Source organism: Gymnoscopelus braueri (genome assembly GCF_963280865.1).
Source record: "Gymnoscopelus braueri genome assembly, chromosome: 5".
Taxonomy (NCBI): Eukaryota; Metazoa; Chordata; class Actinopteri; order Myctophiformes; family Myctophidae; genus Gymnoscopelus; species Gymnoscopelus braueri.
The window spans coordinates 48,058,853-48,074,172 of record NC_137606.1 but is presented as its reverse complement, the minus strand read 5'-3'; the positions used below and the strand labels follow the sequence as shown (position 1 = coordinate 48,074,172).

The 15,320-nt window shown below is 41.0% G+C and overlaps 1 protein-coding gene across 7 annotated transcripts in view; it reads right to left on the bottom strand.

Moving 5' to 3' along the window:
* arhgef12a (Rho guanine nucleotide exchange factor (GEF) 12a) overlaps nt 1–15,320 on the bottom strand; it is a 58,543-nt gene that overhangs the window by 22,423 nt on the left and 20,800 nt on the right. For 3 of the 7 annotated variants that reach the window (XM_080429527.1, XM_080429526.1, XM_080429528.1), the window contains 11 exons: nt 9,793–9,891; nt 8,620–8,669; nt 8,030–8,087; nt 7,708–7,880; nt 7,393–7,443; nt 5,402–5,521; nt 4,445–4,552; nt 3,078–3,212; nt 2,347–2,457; nt 1,171–1,281; nt 708–806 (listed from right to left, as the gene is read on the bottom strand). In XM_080429527.1, coding sequence (XP_080285653.1) covers nt 708–806; nt 1,171–1,281; nt 2,347–2,457; nt 3,078–3,212; nt 4,445–4,552; nt 5,402–5,521; nt 7,393–7,443; nt 7,708–7,880; nt 8,030–8,087; nt 8,620–8,669; nt 9,793–9,891 — 1,115 coding nt within the window. Of the gene's footprint in view, nt 1–707; nt 807–1,170; nt 1,282–2,346; nt 2,458–3,077; nt 3,213–4,444; nt 4,553–5,401; nt 5,522–6,543; nt 6,874–7,392; nt 7,444–7,707; nt 7,881–8,029; nt 8,088–8,619; nt 8,670–9,792; nt 9,892–15,320 lie in introns of those variants that run through there. The other 4 variants (XM_080429529.1, XM_080429530.1, XM_080429531.1 and 1 more) reach the window with 4 other exon arrangements.

The window sequence follows — 15,320 nt, the reverse complement described above, 5'->3', positions numbered from 1 at the left end:
TCATATATAATTGATCATTCGAAGCTACAATCCATAAGATACGTTTTTTGTTATTGTAATAAAGGTCATTGTGACAAATCTGTATGGTAGAGTATATTAATACAATTCAACTAACTTGTGGTGGTTGTGGTTGATCAACCTGCTTTTCTATTGAGAAATGTATATCCTGTGATCGGGTATGACTACTACTGGTTGACAAGTGGGATTGCATGAAGCTCAAAATGCAATATAGCCTCAGCCTAAAACCGTCTTTCAGCATCATCCTAGCAATAGGTATTTCAGCGCTCATCACGCATCGGATCAGGGTTCAGATTCCGGGTAGGATAAGAAAGCTTGCAGTTTTAAGAGTAAAGCGACGCAACACTCTACAGGTCCAGTGAAGAGCTTATTATATCGTCTCTGTCGGGTGGAAACTTCATATGTCCAAAACTGTTACTTTTCAGGATTCAAATTCAAAAATAGCAGATCAAAGGTAGCAGATCCACAAGCTCGAAACGCGGCGCGTAGCAACACGTTTTGAGCTTGTGGATCTGCTACCTTTGATGCTTTTGTGTGACGCTGCAGTATCACCAAGTAGGGCGTCTTTACGAAAGAATACAAAAAGTCAAAATATGGAGATGAGAAGTTTCTGCCTGACAGCGACGATATGAAACTTAAAATGTTTCAAACAGTGAAAAACACAGATCTGCATAAGGAAGTGCACTCACCGCCCCCCGGTCAATAAAGAAGGTGTGAAGGTCCATGAACACCCGTCTGGTCTCTTTGGAGTTGGTCTGTTTGTACAGGTCAGCGTAGAGGTAGCACAGCTAAGGATGCAAACATTGATCAGAAACATACCAACATTTCGACTTTGTTAAGACTGTATAACTAATAGGGATGCGCCGATGTTTTAAAGTAACAATTTGGAATAAAATAAATCTTCACATTATCATCACATTATCTTTTAAGACACAAGCACAAATTCAATTATGCAGATTTATGAAACAACAGCTACATTTGATTATGATTCAGTTGACGCTGATTCTGAAACGTCGGCCACTGGCATCGGTGATCTTATTTGCAAATACACGAATTGATACTCAACACGGTGAGTATCGACCATACCGATATTCGGCCAATTAATCGATGCATTCCTAATAACTAATCATGTTAAGAGGACAGTGTTTTTACCAGTGGAGCAGGGTCAAACTGTGTGATAACATGATGCAGGAAAGCCGCCAGGTGTGCAGGACGAGACTTGAGCAGCTCGATGCTTTGGAAACTGCTACACTGGCCGTTGGTCTGCAACACATGGAAAATAAAACCGTTTACAGAACACTCACTTGCTGCTTGACCTTTCGGTCAGTCAGCGCACTTTGCCTAAATCTTGTCTGGACCTCGTTCTCAAAGCAGAGTGCGCTAGATAAGAACACTGGACTAGAGTGTCTGCTAAATGCTTAAACTGTAAATCCTAATTGTGGAGAGTAGAATTACTAATTGAACACTTAACCACTTGAGTGTCCCTATTCTGGGGCTGAACGTTCGGGGAAATAGCCGATATACAAGCTCACAACCCATCGTGTTGCGATGCGCTGCGAGCTTGGAGATCGGCTATTTTCAGAGACGATATTTGGTGCAGATCGAAAAAAGGATGAGGCCTAGTATAGATCCCAGGGGGACTCCAGTCAACGAAGTATGTAGGGTTTACATGGCTTTAAGCCATATCTAATTGGTCACACAGCAAATAATGAAGAGCTGATCTACAAGCAGATCTACAAGCTCACTCAAATTGAACAATTTTGACAATGTTTTGCCTATAATGACAGGTCCAGAATAGGGATGCCAGGTTTAACCCATTTAGACATGAGGCTGATTCTACAAATGTCTTCTAAATCCTAACAGTTTACTGAAAAAACTTATGTTTCTATGTCAGTGGTTCTCAAACTTTCTCATGTCAAGGACCCCCAAAATTATGTGGATTTGGCCACGGACCCCCATCTCAAAATGTCTTGTTCCAGGGACTCCCAGAAGCAAAGATTTGAGTTACAAATGTTCGCTTTAAAAGAATATATATATATATATATATTCAAAGATTTGCACAAATGTTCAATATTTTTTTTAAATAGCAGATCTACAAGCTCGTAGCGTGGCAAAAAGTGACGTGCTATGAGCTTGCAGATCTGCTATTTTTGAATAGCCAAAGTATAAAATAATGCTTTTTAGCAAAAAATCTAAAATGACACAGATGCTTTCCCGGTCTTATTGGGTTAATGTGGTTAAAGAAATAATCTTAAATTTAAATTACTGATCTGATGGCAGCTTTTAAATTATCGCATGAACGTCGTCAATTTCCCTGTGTTAAATTACCTGCTCGTGGTCCGAATCAAAATAATCGTCCTCGGCACCGATGATCTGCGTCTGCGATACGATTCGAGACGAGGACGAGGGGCTGCTGACCGTGGTGGGGGACAGAGAGTCCTGGGGAGAAAACATGCATGGATTAAAGCAAAACAACAATTTCACGACTATAAAGCCCCCCTCACACTAGCGCTGTCATGTGTTTCATAAACAAGCAAAATATGTAAAATAATTATAATGTTTTGGTAGCCATTACAGCCAGCCAGTTGAAGAAATTGCAGATTGAAGCTTTTAACCTAGTCGGGACCCCCAGAGGGGGGTCCCCAAATTATTTTATCAACATTGTTTACTCACTCAACAGTAAACAAATCAACATACAGTATAAGTGTAAACAGGGTATCTGCAAATTACAATTTAATGACTTTTAAGACCTTTTTAATACCAAGTTGGCCAAATTGTCAAATATTACATAAGAAAGAGGCAAACATTGTGAAAATAGCTGATCTACAAGCTCACAACACCTCGAGGCGTTGTGAGCTTGTAGATCTTGAGCTCGAGCTTGTCGTTCGGCTATTTTCACAAGAGCTTGTAGATCTGGAGCCCGAGCTTGTCGTTCGGCTATCTGTGGAACCGAGTCAAACAATTCCAGGTGCTTGACAGGGCGGGGGCTTGAAAAGACCCTTGTCTTATGACATGCTCAGAACAGGGACGCTATAGGCTGCCATGTGGTTAACGTTTACCAGGTCAGTGGCGTCCTCCACCTCTGGGGAGTGACAGGAGTTGAAGCTGTCCCTGGGCGTGCTCTTTGGGCTGGGACAGGACGAATCTCTTTGGTAAAGGCCCTCAGGAGACCCCAGGCCAAAACCGCGAGAAAGCTGCAGGGGAGGAGGATTGAAGACAATTTAGCGTTTACACCGGCAGTTAGAAAAATATAAGGAAGGAATGTAATGTGTGGAACGCGGGCACCAAAAGGCAACAGTCTGGAAGAGAAACATAAGAATGGAGGGACAGTAATGACATCTTTCACTGCAGCGATGGTGTTGTCTGGATCTCTGTCTATATTAAGAGCTATAATGACAGTAGATGCCAGTGATTTTACTATAGTTATTTTAAGTATTGTGTAAATCTAATGATCTCATCTGTTTTTGTTTGCTTGTGTCGTTTTTAGATAGCATGTGCAAATGTAACTCGGCCAGTATTTTTCATTCTGCTATACAGTATTCTGTATAGCCGTTTCATTTTACTTCCTGTTTTTTTACCCTTACCTTTCACCAATCTAGTTTGAAATGGTAGCAATGGCTAAACAGTTTCAACCAGGCGGACTAAGCAGTCCGTTTCTCGTCGATTTCAAGCGAGGCTAATGGTACATATTAAATCACTTTTAGCCAAAAGAATAATCGCTTTTTTTAATCTTAAATGTTTTAATTATTTGTCATATATAGTTCATGGTGCCTCTGGAATCAATGTATAGCACTACACGTTGATATAGGAAAACATGAAACCGCTGAAAGGGCTTTAAGGGTAAACATCAGGGGTCAATTCAGTTGTACTGTTTGGTGGTGAGCAAGGTGTCTGCAGGTATCAGAAAGTTACATTCAGGACTTTAAGACATTTTAATGCCACCTAGAATTACATTTATGACCAAACTTGCAATGAAAACCTGGAAAGGAAAATGTGCATAATTTGTGCATACGGCAGCCAAATGTTTGTGAATGCATTTCTTATTCCACTCTCATAAACATTTATAGTCGCATATAAATCTCTTCCTGCATGTTGTCTGTCGCTACTTCCTTATTTACAGAAAAAAGTATTTTGAACCGATAACGGATTGTTTACGTTGCTTCACTGAATCCGACTGAAGCAGAAAGAAACAAGTCTTCTCGTCAGTCGTCAGAATCTGACAGTTCTACTGTAGAACCTTGCCTTGTCACGTAGAAACACCTGGGAACTCTTGCCGGTGCTGAAAATATGTTTTTTATATTGTTTGGTTTTCTTTCTGTGTATCAGTTGGAAAAACTCAGTCACAGTTTATTTTTTTCTTCTATAAATATGAATTTAAGACTATTTAACGGACACCCTGGGTGTGATGTTGGTGGTTTTAACGTACAGGAGAACTGCTCCAGGACACGTCTGTGCTGTTGTCTCCTTTAGATGAAGGAGTGTGCTCTGTCTCAAACATGCTACCATCATCTCCATCTCCCACTGGAGCGGCATCCTGGGAAATCATACAGACAACCGCAGAGTTACCACTTGTGAGCAGAAACGTACATCCAGTCAATATTTCAATGCTTTAGCAAAGACTTGAACTGTCAAACTACGCTGGCAAGCCAACGATTCTTCTTCCAACGTGTTGTGGTTTAGCGTTGAATGTAGTTGTCCGCCGTTTCTAAACGATGGTTCCAGGGACCACCATGGGGTCCAAATGGACCCGTAATTTGGTTCCGTGTGTATACTGTCAGAGTTAAATTAACACCGAGGACTATATAGCAGAGATTGGGGTCCCGGAGATATAATTTATATGTTGTTGCTGTCGGGAAGGAACCTCTTATCTCCATGTTTTAACTTTTTGTGTTTTTTTCCTAAATTAACGCCCTACGTGATCATACTACAGCGTCACACAAAAGCATTAAAAGTGGCAGATCCACGTTTTTAGACGTGCATTAAAGTTACAATATTCTCAACTGTCTACAATGACGAATGCAGACAAAAGTCTGACATTAGTCTCAAGACTCAACGTCGGTTCGAATCCATTTTGTCCCCGTGATTCATAATTTGATCACCCCCACAATGCAGGTCTGCTCCACAAGCGCACCATGGGGGGGGGGGGGGGGGGTGGCTGCTGTGTGTGCGTAAATCTGACGCTTGCAAAATAAACTGGCACACAGACACAAAGGGGAAAGCCTGATGGGATGGGATTAGGATTAGGATTAATGTTTGTCTAGAGACACATTATCAAATCCTAGTTAGACTCTTGCAAAGCGAGTGGGGGATAGAATGTGTCATTTTGGAGACTAGATCTTTATGGACATGACACTACAGGGTCAACTGGTCCTTGGGAGTTTACCTGTGCGGTTCCAGTGGCTTTAATGAGCTGGCTGTGCAGCTGGGGAATGTGTTTCTTAGCTTCCTGGATGTCTTTCAGTAGTTTGGGGGAGGGGTTCCTGCTGTATTCTTCCTTCATGGCCTGCACGTCAAGTGACAGGGTGGAATTGGTGACATGGACAAAGACAATTTGAGAAAGGTTTTCAGCTGTTTAAATGTTTCCCGGCGGCAACCTGTAGTGCTAATACATTGATTCCAGAAGCATCATAAGTTATGGCGCTTTTACATTGCATGGTACCGTTGCAACTCCACTCTACATGCTTTGCTTAGTTTTCCACTGCAGATAGAGGACCCTCTCAACGTAACAATGCTCAAGTTAAAGCTCATGGCAACGCTGTCTGGAAACAATCCATATTTAACCTGTACAGTTCAACAAACCCAATTTCTAATTTGGGTGAGAAATAAGCCATGCAATTGTTCAATAAGAGTTCGTTAACAATATTCAGGAGTTTGCATGCAGTATAGAGGAGTCCGTCATGATGCAAAGGTAGTGACGAATCAGACCAATCAGTAGTCTGCAGTACTTTTACATCGCCTTTTGGTATCGCCTCAGCTCGCAAAAAAGCACCAGGTGCTTTTACCTAACGGAAAACCAAAAAAAGCAAGTCGAGTCAAGTCGAGCCGGTACCATGCAATGGAAAAGCAACTACAGACTGTTGATTTTATTTTCTTTACAAATAATTGCATTTTGAGAGCAAAGTACATGTCGACATGTCAGCCATTTGACTATTAGTGATGACATTGATATCGGCAATTATGCAGCCGATGTGTACCGACTTTTAACCTTTTCAACATTTTCTAAAATATTTGATTGGTAATGTTTGTATTTGAATAGGGCTTAAGTGTTGCATGATTAAAGTTAAATGTTCTTTTCATATATTCAAGTTTAATATTATTAAATAACAATATCTATCAAAGTGGGGTTTTTTCCCTTTACATTTGTTTGCTTAGAAGTTAAATGTCCTCAAATATAAACCTTAAATCTAAGTTAACCAAACTGATTTCAAGATGTATTTTTTTTATTTCTTCTTCCGACTCTCCAAAATCGGATCCAAAAATCTGGTAAGTGTCGGGCTTTACTACCAAAGCTAGGAGACTCCTTACCACGAGCCCTCCACACCCTGGTTGGATCCTTGATTCCTGGAACAAACAATGGTCCGCTTCAACATCCATATTAACATATCGACTCTCGCTCAAGCAATCCTCCTGGATGTTGGACCTACATTACATTACATGCCATACATGCTTGGCTCAACCTCAACGGACTTCGCTCTTACGTTGCAAAAACCCAACTCTACGTATGACTGGAGTGTCTGCCACTGATCTCTGTGACAGCGGAAACCACAGACGAGCATACCGTCGACGAACGTCCGATCTGCAAATCCCCACATGCAGTCAGTCAGCGTCCTTATTGACCTGGATGACGATATCACTTCCTGGCTGACGTCTCAACTGCCTCTGTAGCTCTACACATCAACTAACCAACTTAAGCTCAAACTATGCTCCGTTGCTCGACTGTGTCGCTTGCCGAACACAACAGAGTATAAGCTAGACTTTACATCGTCTTTGTTAGTAGACGACCTGGTTGCCATAGCAGTCTGACATATGTTTTTTCAAACCACAACTCTTATGCGGTTTGGTGCGACATTTGGAGGGGAAGAGGAAGTGAAATTGCCTGGGGAGGCGGGGGTGTTAAGTATAACAAGTATTATGAGTGCCAGTGTGTATTAGACAGAAAAAACCCAGCTACAGTCTCTTCAGACCCACAGGAAAGACAGTTGTCTTATCAAATGAGACACATTACTTGGCTCTCAATGTCAAACTGCGGTCTATTTAAAGACGAGACCATTTTCAACACAGCTAACACAACATTCTCCAACGGAGAACACTGCAAGCATCATCTCAGGAAAACTACATTTACGATAATAAAATATACGATGATTATTTCCTTACCTGCAACTTCAAGATGTCACCTTTCTGGTTGTGGAAACTACTGAACTCATCCTGTGACAGAAAGAAAATGACCACATTAACCCTGGCGTCTGTATTTTGGGCAAATTTAAAAAATAAATGTTTCTATTGAGATTTTTTATAATTCCAAAAATACGGCAATTCGCAGTTATCTGTCGCTATTATTTGTCATATAGCAAAATAGGACTTAAAGCCAATATCACAGGAGACATGAAATATAAGAATGACACAGCAGATGAAGGGCATACAGAATAAATAATGATACGATATACTACTATACTAATAAATTGTCAGTACCCAAGGCGACAGCGAGGAGGAGACGCGGTCCAGGGGACTGTAGGGCCGCTCTGCTGCTGGCGAGCCGGGAGAGGAGATGCTGACTCCTAGCATCTCAGACTCTGCCTCTGACAGAGGGATCTGGGCCAGCCCGGGAGGCCGCCCCAGCACTGTGAGGGCCACATAAGAGCCCGCTGTAGGAACCGCAAAGAGACAGCAAGGGGCCTTAGTGCACGCCAAGAGGCAAATGTATACTTCTCAAGCTTTTCTTAACAGCATGCATAATTAAGATCATGAATTATTTCTTTAATCAAAACAGTCAGCGTCACAGAGTCAGCCTTACATTTGATGAGCTTCACCACTTCAACATGGTTAGAATGTGTTACTAGGGTCCCGTTAACCTGGAAGACAATAGGCCATTCATAAGAAAAGAAAATGGGATTAAAATATCCCCAGTGCAGTTATATTCAAATATCATTTACATATTATGCAGTGCACACACACGTTTGTATTCATATCCCTGTGGTGACCCCTCTGAAGCAAATTTTCAGCAATTGTTCATTTAAAACCCTAACCCCTAAATGTATAATCCTAACCCCAACCTGAATCTTAAACTAATTGTAACCATAGCTCTAAAAAATAAATAATTCTTAGCCATGGAAATTACCGTGGTACCAGAACAATGTCCCCACAAGGCCAATTTTAGTAGGTCTTACCATCCTTGTGGGGATTTTTGGTCCCCACATACAAGCAATACAAACGTAATACACACACACACACACACACACACACACACACACACACACACACGTTGTGTCTAGACTGTTCTATTGTTTACCAGAAGGTGGCAGCATAGAGGCTATCTGTCAGCCTTTGGACTAAAAAGCTGGGACGTTTGCACTTTTAGAATATGGAGGCAGATGAACACAGTACCTTGATAATCCTGTCGCCTGTCTGAACTCCTGCCCGCATTGCAGCCCCATCTGGCAAACACACAGAGGACAACATGATCCAAAACCGAACAGGGAGGTGAAAAGGAGACTCAAGAAAAAAAGTGGATTGGGGGGGAAAAGGAAGGCTAATGTGGTTCATATTATGCCACACCATATAGTCTGACCACATACAGTATGAAGACGCTGCCAAGCAACTCTTTGACTACCATTTATGATAGACCATAACAGTGGTTATATTACGAGAAGGACCCATTTCCCAGCTCCACCCCAAACAAAGGGATTTAGGACTGAGACGGGTTATTATGAGATCTAAGACTGTGGAGGAACTCTAGCGTCAGCACACCTGCACCTGAACACATGAGGTGTAACCTGACAGAGCCGTCACGCAATGTCCTACCTGCCGTCCATACGTTGTCATTTAGGCTTTGGTTCATCGTATGGAGGCAAATTGTGACCATTTGTTGTACGACCAAAGTAGGTTTTAAGCGCTTAAGCACTTAAAACCTATATACTTTCGTTGACCGGGGTCCCCCAGGGGTCTATACTTGGTTCCCCTCCTTTTTTCCATCTAAACCAAATCTCTTGGCCGGAAATAGCCGATCTACAAGTTAGTAGATCGGCTATTTTCGCCGAATTATGACATGCCCGCCCAGAATAGGCATGCTGGGGTTCATGTGGTTAAGTTGTTAAAAGACAAAATGACAAGGCAAACGCTAAAAGAACAACTCCAACTGCTGAAGATGAAAAATGCAGTCGAGTCAAAGGCTTCAGTGTTGACTCCTCTAAATAAGTGCCACAAACGCCTGACACGTGTGGTTTTCCTTCCCCCAGCATGCACTGCAGCACTCCAGAGTCCCAATTACTGTTACATGTGTGTGTGAATTCAGAGTCACCATATGTGGTGACAGTTAGATATCAGTGTCCACTGCAAGGACACTACATCTCTATTATTACGACTTCTCAGGCCAGAAGCAGCGATAATGATCCCCTTGTGTGACACTACTGTCCAGCTAGAAGCCAGACATGCTCTGGATACAACCATCTGGTGATATTTGGAAGAGCAGGCAGGGGGTTTAACTACATCATCTCCTCATCATCATCCTCCTCCTCCTCCTCCTCCTCCTCTCTGGGACAGGATGTGGCTCCATCTTACCTTCTTTGACGAGCTGCACAAACACTGGGTTGTCACCGCTGACAGTGAGCCCAAAGCCATTTACATCTTTCTGGATGATAACACATCGCTGGACCAGACCTGAGAGAGAGAGAGAGACAGAGAGAGAGAGCGAGACAGAGACAGAGAGCGAGAGACAGAGAGACAGAGACAGACCCAGTCAGAGGGGTCAGGGGGGTTTGGGGGCAAGGAGAGAGAGAGACATGACAACATCTTTAATGAGACCAAGATGCAGCTTTTAGAAAAGTGTACTTAAAACCCACTGACACCGACTTATAACTTCTTGGAACAATAAACAATGTCTTACTATTCTAATCTGGAGCATTGACTGGATCTTTGCACCGTTTCTAAATCGATAGCAGCAGCGACTGGCGACTTCCAGATGCAGAAGTTGCAGCTGTCGTAAGTGCTGATTGTGTCATACGGTTTGCAGCGTTTACTATAGTAAACCTTACAGTTCTAAACGTCATATCATTTGTTCTCCAGTCAACATATATAAAAAGATATAAAATATATAATAATACCTATCCAGAATGGAAAGCCTAATGTACAATCCACTGAACGAGGGTGTTGCTTGTCGGAAGGAATGCATAGTTACCTTGAAGATCAGCTCTTTTTGGCAAGCAACACTGTCATACTACGGAGTATAAATTAGGCTTAAGCAGGATCAGGTCTTGTTATTATGAGGCCATGCAGATGAAATATGTATTCATAGAAGAGAGGGAGATGGGGGTGGAATGGATTCATCGATCAGGTCAGTGAACATGACGCATGCTCTCGCAGTCTGATGTCAATGTAATCATGTCTTCCATATGTAGACTGACACATCTTCCACATGCAGACTGTCATATTTTCCATATGCAGACTGGCATATGTCTTCCATATGCAGACTGGCATATGTCTTCCATATGCAGACTGACCAGCATGGAGCACTGGTTCCCAAGGTTGGCTGGATGGAGGAAGGCCCACAATGTTGATTGAGTCCATCATTTATGTTATTGTGTTTATCTGTTCTGTTTATCGATTTTATGTGTCACTGTTTACCTACTGTGCTGGGTAGATAACACACATTTTTTTATATATTTTTAAAATCAAACATTTGAAGGTCAAGCGCGCATTTTCTAAGTGAAAATCGACATACTGAATCCATTAAAATCTCAGAGTTACTGAGTGTTTTGACGGGGGCCTGTGACAGAAGGAGGAAAGTTACTTTTCTGGTTCTTTGTGATGTTTCATCACAATGACTAAAGAGATAGACTGGTTGAGATTAGGGTTTATCTGATGTCTGGCCAATGGTTCGACTAGACTGACAAGAACAGACCAGAGCCTAATAGACCAGAGTTAGAGAGACAAATGTAGAAATTTAAACAGAATTAGCTGAAAACGTTTCCTTTCCAAAGGCTAAAATGACCCGTTGTGTTTACAAAGGAAGATTGAAATAAAGCTCCCCTCAATGAATCACCTCAAAAATAGTACATTCTAGTAAAAAAATTCAAATCAGACCGTAAAAACAGACCTGTGTATTTTTTAATTAGTCTCTCTCTGCACAGATAAATCCTCAGTGTCAATTTAACTCAGAGAAAGGGAATAATATTGTAACGCTAAGTGGATTAACAAAAAAATTGCTTTTAAACGATCAGCAAATTGGGAAGTCATGTGATAAAATAATGGAGGACCAACATAAGTTGCTGTTTTATTCATATTTGCATGCCGATTTCAGCTCTGACTTTTAGGTGAATGATAGATTAAGTATTTGAGGATTCTTAAGTAATTTTTGACCAAAATCCTTTGCCGAAGGTTTTTTTTTTGCTCTCCTGTAACAAATGAGCAACAGGGATATACAGTGTACAGTATATATACTGTACATAGTGCAAAGTACAATATGTGCAGGAGATGTGACCCATAAAATGAAAAAAGGATATAAAGATGCGTGTGCTCTATTGTGAGCAGAAGGGTGTTTACATCTGGAGGATGCTTGACCTGGCAGTTTGGTCGACAAAGATCTCTAAAACACTCAAATGTCCCGGTTTTCAACACGCCCTACCAAATGGTCATACATAGAGGTTTATCATGTCCTGTTCTGTTGAAAGGTGCAGTCACTAGGAATGCTAAGCGCAAAAATAAGCTGCAGGTGAAAACTTTTTTTTAAAAGGCACAGAAAACATTTTAGAAATCCGATTTAACCCATTAAGACCAGGAAAGTATCTGTCATTTTAGATTTGAACCACTTTAACCATTATTTTATACTTTGGCTATTCAAAAGCAGCAGATATACAAGCTCATAGCGCGGATTAGCTATTTTCCAAAAATCAAGAACATTTGTGCAAATCTTTGAATATATATATTTTTAAAGCAAACATTTGTAACTCAAATCTTTGCTTCTGGGGGTCCCTGGAACTAAATATTTTGAGATGGGGGTCCGCAGCCAAATACATATAATTTTGACATGAAAAAGTTGCACTGATATTATAGCAACATAAGTGTTTCAGAAAACTGTTAGGATTTAGAAGACATTTGTAGAATGGGCCTCAGGTCTTAATGGGTTAAATGAGTATTGGGTCCCGGTTTGGGTTTTTGCAAACATAATCACCCTACATAATAGTGTCTGACACCTCTAAAAATGTTTTACATTTGTATACACTCTGGGGGGTTAAATGGGACACTGAGGGCTTTTCCTGTGCGTGTGAGGCGGTGACCCATGAATCAAGCTGGTTCTTGCTGCATGTCCAAAGGTCTCCTAAGCAAGTGTGATGTCAAACAGAGGTGTTTGCAGGAGAAGCTAAAGGGGATTTGAGTTGTTGTTGGGGTGGGGGGTTGGAGCCTGAACGGAACAAGAGGCTAAATCTCTCCGGCTAGGGGGGTGGGTGAGGGGGACGGGGGGGAAGGGAACTGTAAAGCTTGGGGCCACTGGGGGCAGGGAAAAAACAGAGAGAGGAGGTGGGAGGGAGGGAGGGAGGTCCAGGGTTCATTTCGTCGACTAAAACTGTGACAAAATGTGTTCGTCGACTACCTTTTATCACTGACACGACAACTCAATTAAAAAAACTAAATAAAAACTAAGCTATGGAGACTAAAACTAATATATTGACAATTTCGTCAACAAATAAAAACTAGACTAAAATGTCAGGGAGGGACTAGTAGAGAAGAGATCCAGTAGAACTCAAGTCATTTTATGTTTGGTTGCGCTCGGGTGTTGCGCTCTGAAAATAGCAGATCTACAAGCTCACAACGTGTCGCGCTGCGACGTGTTGTGAGCTTGTAGGCGCCAAAATACATTTTAGTCGACTAAATCAACTTTATATTTAGTCGAATAAAACCTTATGATATTTAGTCGACTAAAACTAGACTAAAACTAAAACTTTTCAGATGACTAAAACTAAATGGAATTTTATTCAAAATACTGTGACTTAACAAAATCAAAATGCAGTCAATATTATGAATCAGTTTAGGCAGCAGCTCTGAAACTGTAAAAAATTGCTCATCTCAGCGTGCTACCGTAAAGTAACACTTTTTATGTGGATATAATTAATTTAAAGGTTGTCCATTGTTATGGGTCCTTTTTGTTCCTCGTCTCAGAGCAACATTAACATTCAGGATTATTTGCAGTGTTATGCTAAACAGGTTGGTGCAGGTCGAGGTCAGCTATCTGCCATCACCATCTCGAGTGGGAGCTGATCAGGCGTGTCTTATCTACACTAATGCATTATTTACAGGTTAGAACTGATCCTAGGTCAGCACTCGTGCAATGGAATACAAGGATATGGACACAAGGGCAGAAGTTGACCTACTAAAAACAACATACAGTGTACATATACAGTACGCTTAATTTGTATGCCTTAGTAGGACGGTGTTGCTTTAAAAAAAGTATAAAGTGTAAGGATGAATTGAGTTATAGATTCACCTAGAGGCACATAATTTGGCCTAGATCTTTGTAATGCAAGTTTAAAATAACCTCTATAAAATAATATGTCCCCAATCATTTTAAAACACAATATAAAGAATAGTTTCCTGATCAAACCTTCCATCTATAGTTTTCTGAAATAGATTGGAAGCCTACTATGATCACAAGTAAATGTAAACGCAAATAAATACTCCTTAGCCAATTGTGCGAAGCAGTGTTGAGAAGTTGGGAGTTTTTAACCCATTAAAACCGGTTTAGCTATATATATATATATATATATATATATATATATATATATATATATATATATCGCACATTGGTTGGCTATCAAAAAATAACAGATATACAAGCTAATAGCGTGTCACTTCGTGCCGCTCTTGAGCTTGTAGATCTGCTATTTTTGAAAAATCAAGATTTTTTTTGCAAAGCTTTGAATATTTATGTATTTTTGAAGCGAACATTTTTAACTCAAATATTTGCCTCTGGGGGTCCCTGGAACAAAATATTTTGAGATGCGGGTCCGAAAATATTTCGAGATGGGGGTCATATAATATAAATACATTTTGGGGATCCTTGACATGAGTAAGTTTGAGCACCACTGATATAGCCACATTTAATATTGGTTAATAGACCAGGGCCTTGTGTCCAGGAAATGCTACAACAATATTTGCATTACAAAACCTCATAGCAACACCTCATAGCACTCTGCCAAGTGGCTTTGGGCAAGTTGGGCAATTCTGATATAAAGACTTTGATCAATCGGTTGAATGACTGAGTGACTTGCACCCTCAAATTCGGTAAATGGAATAAGATGCATAATAAAACACCAGTGGGGCTGGTCTTATAGTGTGCATTTCAGATGTTCTTAAGCCGTCTGACTCTTGTACTTAGTTGCACACCGGTGTCAAGCACCAAAAATAGCAGTTCTACAAGCTCACAACGCATAACAGCGCGATGTGTCGTGAGATCGTAAATCTACTATTATCCCAAATAAGTATAAACCAGGCATAATCGGGCAGCAGTGCCTCAGGAGGTAGAGTGGCCGCTTGGAATCCTTGCACGGTTTCTTCTCCACCGTCGGAGTGTGAATGCATGTGGCAATGCACATTGTAAAGTGCTTTGGATGAAGGCACCATTTAACATTTTAGTTATTTATTTAACGCTAACAAGAACAGGATAAATCACTGGTTCTCAGCATCCGGTCCGGGTACCACCAGGAGGTACAAATGGACCCTTACAGGTCTGTAACTTCATATTCATCTACATATATTCATGTACAAAAGGAACCGAATGGGAGTTAAATTAACACTGAGACTTCTACAGTGTAGATTGGGGTCCCAAATATACCAAAATGGTTCCATTTATATAGCTCTCAAAGTTACAGACCCGTAGAAAAGGAACAGGACGTTGAGAAACAGTGGTATGAATAACGACAATTCCTCTGGATTTGACCGTTTTGGTATCATTGCTCTGTTTGGGGAAAACACACCCCCACACACAGTCTAAAGTGGTCTTATATGACTGCAGCCGTCACACAGTGGTAGAAAGCAACTAAGTACATTTACTTAAGTACTGTACTTAAGTAAAATTTTGAGGTATTTGTACTTCA